At 41.6% G+C, this 7,767-nt stretch overlaps 1 protein-coding gene across 3 annotated transcripts; it reads left to right on the forward strand.

Moving 5' to 3' along the window:
* The first annotated feature begins 1,289 nt into the window (after positions 1–1,289).
* LOC128611200 (integral membrane protein 2A-like) lies at positions 1,290–7,483 on the forward strand. 3 transcript variants are annotated; one of them, XR_008386527.1, is made up of 7 exons: positions 1,290–1,492; positions 2,519–2,653; positions 3,807–4,004; positions 4,284–4,394; positions 4,561–4,669; positions 5,009–5,153; positions 5,730–7,483. XR_008386527.1 is itself a non-coding variant. In XM_053630541.1 (6 exons), the coding sequence occupies exons 1-6, from the start codon at positions 1,421–1,423 to the stop codon at positions 5,816–5,818; spliced, it is 750 nt and encodes a 249-aa protein (XP_053486516.1). In that variant the 5' UTR covers positions 1,292–1,420; the 3' UTR covers positions 5,819–7,483. The 3 variants fall into 3 exon arrangements, 2 of the variants coding, with proteins under 2 accessions (XP_053486517.1, XP_053486516.1); XM_053630541.1 differs by lacking the exon at positions 4,561–4,669 and having other exon boundaries at positions 1,292–1,492; XM_053630542.1 differs by lacking the exons at positions 5,009–5,153; positions 5,730–7,483 and having other exon boundaries at positions 4,284–4,473; positions 4,561–4,661.
* Positions 7,484–7,767: the final 284 nt, after the last annotated feature.

The raw sequence follows: 7,767 nt of genomic DNA on the forward strand, positions 1-7,767 counted from the left end.
ACATCCAAGTGAATGCCAGGACCCAAGGTTTCCCAGCAGAACATTGCCCAGAGCATCACACTGCCTCTGCCGGCTCGCCTTCTTCCCATAGTGCATCGTGGTGCCATCTCTTCCCCAGGTAAGCAATGCACATGCAAATGTGATTCATCAGACCAGGCCACCTACTTCCATTGCTCCATGGGCCAGTTCTTATGATCACGTGCCCATTGTTGGTGCTTTTGGTGGTGGACAGGGGTCACTTCTGTGGTATCGGACCAGACGGGCTATCCTTCGCTCCCCACGTGCATCAATGAGCCTTGGGCACCCATGACCCTGTTGCTAGTTCACCGGTTGTCCTTCCTTGGAACACTTTTGCTAGGTACTAACCACTTGCATACCAGGAACACTGCACAAAACCTCCCGTTTTGGAGATGCTCTGACCCAGTTGTTTAGCCATTACAATTTGGCTCTTGTCAAAAGGGAGTCGCGGTAGCTTAGTGGTTAGCACACTTGCCTCGCACCTTCAGTGTTGGGAGTCTGATTGCTGCCCCCGCCCTGTGTGCGCGGCGCTTGCACGTTCTCCCCGTGCTTCGGTGGTTTCCTCCGGGTACTCCAGTTACCTCCCCGAGTCCAAAGACGTATGTTGTAGGCTACATTGTCCGTAGTGTCTGAGTGGGTATGTGAGTGTGTGTGCGATTGTGCCCTGTTACAGTATATCTGCAGTACGTGTATATTATTCTGTGATATTATTACCTGACAACCATTCTAAAGGGTTCACAAACTACTAAGCACCACTCTATGCAGAGCTTTTTACTTTTTCAGATAAATGTAGCGATTGCCCTTCAGATCGATGATATTTATTTAGTTATTCTAAATTATGTCATACTGCAACTGCAAAAAACAAACAAACAAACAAACAAACAAACACCCCCCCCCCACACACACACACACATACACATTGAAAAGTGTTACTTGATCCCATCAGTGGTGCTTTACCTACTGTGATTATTGCACAATCTACTGAATTTTTAGAAAACATATGAATTTGGAGTATTTCGCAGACTTTCTAAACCCTCTTATTGTTGTTATTGCTGTAAAACGGCTTTCAGTCCGTTTTGATTCCAGTGTAAGCCATGCTTCAGAATACTCTAATTGTACTAACCATCCTAATTTAATTTTAGTGGCCAAAAAGCTACTTGACAAATGCATCACTTGTCTATTAATATCCTAATCCTAAGAGTTTATGGAAAATTAATAAGGATCCCCCCCCCCCTTCTTTCCTTATATGGAAAACCGGAACCGGAAGTCTCGCGTGTAGAATCGCAAACAAAAGTGCGTCACCACAACACTGCAGGACTGTCGCTACACGGTTGTGTTTTGGTTACGACAAAACCGAATATAGAATTTTACTTGGTATTTGTTGTTGCACTGGTTTAAGAATATGGTGAAGATAGCGTTTAATTCCGCTCTGGCGCAGAAAGCGCTTGGAAAAGAAGTACCGGTCTCAGAGAAGGTGAGATTTTTTTCCTTTGGCTGCAGACGCTTGCACTGTCATTCTTGGGGAATTTGATATTTTTAGGCTTTATTGTTGACACCGATATATTGTGACCTTAAATATAGATATACATATCGGTTTATATCAAAAACCGAGTTAAACGGACGCATTTGAATGTCGTTGTTGCGTAAGCCGTGCGCACATAAACGCTAAAGCCGAGGCTGAATTCCAAATGGAATATTCTACACTACTTAGGCGCACTACATAGGCTGTGAAATAACAGGTTGTACACTCGCGCTAGTGCCCTTCGTGCTCAATTGCGAGCCGATTGGAACACAGTCTGAGCGATGAAGTTGACTAGGTTTTGGTCCTCCATTTTAAACTGCTGCCAGTTGTAGTGAAACCTTGTTCTCTATCACGGCCTCCTCTGTCGCCAAGTTAACTTTGTTTTTTTTTTTTTTTAAATAAAATATATATTTTTTAAATGCTCGAACATTTCAGTCAGTTCATCATTCATCTGTGTAAAATCAGATAGGTTGATGGGATCAAACACGACATGAATATCTATTAATCTAACCTAAAGTTTGGTAATCACTAATTCACAATGCCTGTAGTACAACTTCACATACAGGATTAATTTATAATTTAAAAAAAAAAAAACACAACGTAGTTTAACATGTCGAAATGGTGCATATTTATTAGGGCCGAGTTTTAAAGGTAGAATACATGTACCGTGTGTTTCTAGGTAAAATTTTGGTGTTGGCTTGGGGACGAGTACAGTTTAATACCCTTTGGCTGTTTAACTGTTTGTTTGTTTTCCCCGGTGTTCTGAGTCTGCTGTAATGCTTGCTGTATTTCTTTTTCTTCATCCACCAGATGTCTTTCTTTGAATGACAAATTCCCAGCACAAAGATACAGACTCATCAGCCAGAAGCTGAAATAGTTCTCATGACATCTCTGTACAACAGCGAATACAAGACAGCCATGCGATCGATTTCAGTTTATTGACTAATTTGTATTTGTTTTGTGACGTTTAATGGCCAGGACCCTGAGACCGGCTCGGTGTACAGCAGCGAGAGTTCCACCGGCCGCTGTCTGCTCACTCTGCTCGGCCTGGCCTTCATCATTTCAGGCCTCGTTGTCGGCGGAGCCTGTGTGTACAGGTATTTTACACCCAAGGTACGTCTCCATCGAGGTTCCTCGTGCACGTATTCCTTTGCACGTGTTCTGTCAATTTTGGAAAATGTCTTTCTCCGCCGTGTTTTTGAGTTCGTGTGCGAATGTGTCTCATGTGGATCGCACGTCTGCAAGAGGATCTCAGGAAATCATACGGGTAAACGGAGGATGTTCAGTTTCCTGGTCCAATACTGTTGGGCGGAAAAAATAATAAATGAATATACATTATTGGCGTGGGTAATGGTAGAAGTATTAAAGATACAGGATGTAGGCCTGAGTTTTACTTGCTCTGGTAGAGTCTTTCAAGCTACTTGGAGATGTTGTGCTGTATTAGGATCATTCTAGGATATTTATTTACTTATTTATTATTATAAATTTTTCTGGTAAATGGTCTGCACTTATATAGCACTTTTCTTTATTTTTTTTATTTTATTTAATTTTTTTTAACCTTAGAGGTTCTGCAAAGCGCTTTACACTGGTTCTCATTCACACACATTGGTGTGTACCAATGGTGTGCATCGGGAGCAACTTGGGGTTCAGCGTCTTGCCCAAGGACACTTCGGCATGTGGAGTCACGTGGGCTGGGAATCGAACCGCCAGTGGACAACCCGCTCTACCACCTGATCCAGAGCCAACCACTTTTTTTTCTTTTTCTTTTCTAATTTTACTAGGCAGGGGCAGAACCTTGTGTTTTCCTTAGTCAGATACACATGAATCTCGATTATAATAAATGAACTCGCATATTAGCTTATTTGGTGTGCAATAAAATAAGTGAGTTGTGATAATAGAAGAAACCCGAATCAGGTAGTCACTTTTAGTATGTTGTGCAATTAGCGCCCCCTTCTGCATATAAAAAAAAAAAGAAAAACGAACAGTTAACGGAGCCGAGTCTGCTTGATGGGTTGCTTGGTTTCTCTTTTAGTGATATAGATTTTTATAACGTGTGGGCTTCGTTTGCATGTTTCGGGGAGTACGTGGATATGACTGTACTGCGTTATAAAGACCGGTTTGATCCAGGTTCCTCTTTCGCTGTCACACTTGAAAGTGTGAAAACATGATCATATATTCTGTCGAAGTTGCACTTCCTTTCCTCGCTTCTAACCTTGTGCCATTTGTGCCATTATTGACTTATCTGGTCTCGTTATCTGCTCTGCAGAAGCTCTATCACGGATCCATGCAGTTCACGGATATCGACAGCGCCGATATGCCCATGGACATGGAGGCCCACGCGCCTTACTACCTACCCCGTGTTGACGAGGACGTGGAGATCCGTGACAACGTGGCCATCATTAACGTCCCAGCTCCTCGCTTTGGGGCTGGGGATCCAGCTTACATCCTGCATGATTTTAAGAGGGTAATCAGTGCAGCCAGGTTGCTAGCAATCAATTGTATGATCTAGTCGATGTTCTAAAGCAGGCGTCAGGCTTTGTAGTGCACGAGTAATGATTTGTATTTGGGGTGGGGGTGGGACTACTAAGCTGCGGTGGTATGGTGGGAGGACCTGACTTATTTAGTATACTTCAATTCATACACTTGAATATTAAATGTGTTGGGCCTGCATATGTGAAGTTGGCCTGTGTTTGTTGTAATCGGTAATTACTGTCACTAGCTGCATGTGATTTTCTGTCAACAGAAGCTGACTGCTTATTTGGACCTAACTCTGAAGACGTGCTTTGTGATCCCACTCAACACCTCTGTGGTGATGCTGCCCCAGGACCTCTTGGATTTATTCTTGCAGCTCATGGTGCGTGCATACGGGGGTGGGGGGTGCTTAAGCAGCTTTTGCAGCTTTTGCAGCTTAAGTGCAAAAGCTGTAAAGAAAGGTGAGAGTGGGGAGAGAAAAAAACAAACAAACATATAAAACTTGTTAACGTTTTCATAAAACACTGACGCTTTGGTCACTTTTGCAGTTTACAGGATGTGAAACTGAGAAACCATACAGTGCTGATAACTTTACCACTAGGTTACACAAGGCCTCTGTGCATACTGAGTCATGGTGCTGCTCACAAACCAGTATATGTGAGCCATATCCATATCCCTGTGTAATAAGATATCACACACGACAGTTTTAGGATTCAAAAATTGCTCTGATTGGTGGATAAAGTAGACCAGGACACGACCCGTCTGGGATGTTTAATGCCATAATTATATGTAAACTGGTTAGCTTTACCCCACATGATATATATAAACAGGTCCGGATCAAATCCTCCAACAAATATCGGTATTTGTCATTTTGTGTAATTACTGAATTACTTGGATAGAGCTACAGTTATTTTATTATTAAAAAAAAATAAATAAAAAATCATTACCTGATCATGTGATGTAAATGGATTTTTGTTCTCCGTTTTCCGTCATCAGTCTGGCTCGTACAAAACTCACTTGGTGCATGAGGATCTGGTGGTGACCGAGCGTATTGACGACCTCACCCCCTTGGGCTATTATATTTACAGCCTGTGTGAGGACAGGCCAACATACAAGATGCAACGCCGCAGCGAGATAATGGGTAAAAGGCTTTGACTGTTTATTTTAGGTGTTGGTGGTTTTTTGGTGTTGGTGCCAACTAACATCCCCACGCCCGCCCCCCTTAGGCATCCGAGTATGACCCGGCACACCAAGTTAAAAACGTATGCGTCATTACATTTATTCATGTATCCTGCAAAATATCCTTAAAACAATATAGAAATACACCAGTCTATTTAATAATGTATGTAAGCACTTATTGAGGGATTTAATTTGGGACACATTGAAGGGTTTCACTGATCATAAAGTAAAATACTCTGGTTAACTCTGGAATGGGACTGGAAGCATATGGGTGTGGTGGTCTGGTGTCCACATACATTCAGCCATATAGTGTAAATCCATCAAGATATAATGGATAAATAGATACGTTATAGATGGATAACTTCTTAAATATCTTAACAGATTTGTTGCCTAGTTCATTTATTTGTTCGAGGATGTATTAAAGATTGAATTGTGTATTTAACGATGGACGTATTTAATTTGGCGTGCTCTGTTGCCTAGCTATACCTAATGCAATATTTTTTTGGGGTCTAAATTGTAATGTTGGTATCTGTTGCAGGCTTCCAGAAGCGCTCCGTGGAGGATTGCAGCATAATCCGCCACTTCGAGAATAAATTCGTCACCGAAACAAGGATCTGCCGAGCCTGAGCAAGCAGGGAGTCAGGAGGGGACAGACATCCAAACACCCCCCCCCCCCCTTTCATTGCAGGGTAGAGAGATGTGAAGTGAGCTGAAAGAGGGAGCAAGGGAGGTCTGAGAGGAAAGGGCCTGTCTTCCATCTCCTGCTGTAGTGTTTAGCATAGGGTGTCTTTTTTTGTATTAATTTCGAGACGGCAGACGTTTCTCTTCTCCCCCTTTGCGGTGTAGTGATGTAGCTCTCCTAAAGCAGTTTGCGATTTCTTACACGTTTGTCACTGTACACCATGATTCCCTCTTCAGCCTGCCTGCAGCTCAAACCTTGTTTTTAGTGTGTGTGTGTGTGTGTGTGTGTGTGTGTGTGTGTGTGTGTGTGTGTGTGTGTGCGCGCGCGCCTTCTTTTCTTTGTCACCATTTTTTTTGTGGGTAATGATTTGTGAACTGTGCAAAATGTTAACCTTGGTGAACTTTTTGTTTTGTTTTGTTTTTTTTCCTTCTGCAGAAGTATTTCTATCTAAGCACACGGCGATGCACCTCTAGTCTAATCTTTTTTTGCTATTTCCCGGTAATTACTTATCAGTGTATAAAGACCCACTTGGTCTCTAGAGGTCTGATCAGCTTGCAGCTCTTAAAATGCGACCCTTTTGCGTTCATGTATTTTAGGAACAAACCACATATGATGTAAAGTGTCATTTCCGCATGTTTTTTTGTTTAAATTTTATTTATTTTTTTATTTTTTTTGGATCTAGCAGACCACTGTAGCGCTGCTTCCTAATAGTGTCCCTGCTACCGTTTATCTATACACGTTATGGTGTCCGTTAGACATGGCTCGATTTTTGTCAATTATACCTCTCGATCCAAATTCTACATGCCTCATAATGAAGGCTAGTCAGTACAAATGCACTACGATAAGATTTTTTTTTTTTTTTAGACGTTTCACAGATTAGGACCGTGAACGGCTTCCTTGCATGATTTCACACATGGTCTAGCCTGACCATCTTTGTCGTCTTGCATCGTATCTCACGAACTCTGGCCTAAAGAATTCTTGTGGTATCACGTTGTAAAATGTCACTGCTGGGGCACAGTGGTGTGTTAACAATCACTCGACTGATCAGCAACTTGAACCCACTACTCAGGCCTTTTAAAAAAATAATAATAATAATAATAATTTTGTTTTGTTTTGGTGTAGGACTTGATGTGCATCCTTCAGCAAAAGGATGTAGCATTGACATGTTACAAATAATTACCAACAGGTTCACCCAACCCACCCACACAGGTCAATATAAACATGTGTTCACTCCGTATTGGTGTAAATATACCCAAAGCCACCAGACCTGTCACCTTTTTTTTTTCTTTTCTCCCCACAATAGTTTTCCATTGCAACATTCTGTCTACTCCCCGCACGGCACCGTGGTTGTTCAATTGTTTTGAAATTCCCCGTGTTCTAAAAAAAAAAAAGTTACATGTATATTTTGGAAAGATCCAGTAGTTTAACTGCTGCTCAGAAAATGACAATCAAGACTGGAGTCTCTGTTGCTGTTTTTTCTGCTCGACCCGATTCAGAAAAAACCGGACGCGAAAGATGCTTGACTGAATAAAAATAATGTACTACTGAAACGTTAAACTGCTGACTGAAGTTTGTTTGGAAATAAAAAAAAAAAAAAATGCATTGCTTTACTTCAAGAACTCTGTGTTCATTGGTTAGAGTTTGGACTGTCATCTGAACATGAACGCATTTCATCAGCAAATCATTTCTTTTTACGTTTATTTACATTTCACTAGGCTTTTTGTAAGCAATCCTTAAATCTTTCAGACATTGGAGCTGTCATTTAAGTTGTTTGAAATTAGTAACTGCATAGCAGAACTACATTTTTGAAAATACCCGTGTGTGTGTGTGTGTGGGTTTTGTTTTTTTTTGTTTTTTTTTTTTCTCCATTCACTTTCATGGAAGTGCAGTAGCC

Source organism: Ictalurus furcatus, chromosome 8 (genome assembly GCF_023375685.1).
Source record: "Ictalurus furcatus strain D&B chromosome 8, Billie_1.0, whole genome shotgun sequence".
Classification (NCBI taxonomy): domain Eukaryota; kingdom Metazoa; phylum Chordata; class Actinopteri; order Siluriformes; family Ictaluridae; genus Ictalurus; species Ictalurus furcatus.

Coding starts and splice junctions, on each gene's coding strand:
- LOC128611200 (XM_053630541.1), top strand. CDS start 1,421: ATGGTGAAGATAGCGTTTAATTCCGCTCTGGCGCAGAAAGCGCTTGGA. Junction 2,654..3,806: donor ACAGGTATTTTACACCCAAG/GTACGTCTCCAT, acceptor TCTGCTCTGCAG/AAGCTCTATCACGGATCCAT. Junction 5,154..5,729: donor ACGCCGCAGCGAGATAATGG/GTAAAAGGCTTT, acceptor TATCTGTTGCAG/GCTTCCAGAAGCGCTCCGTG.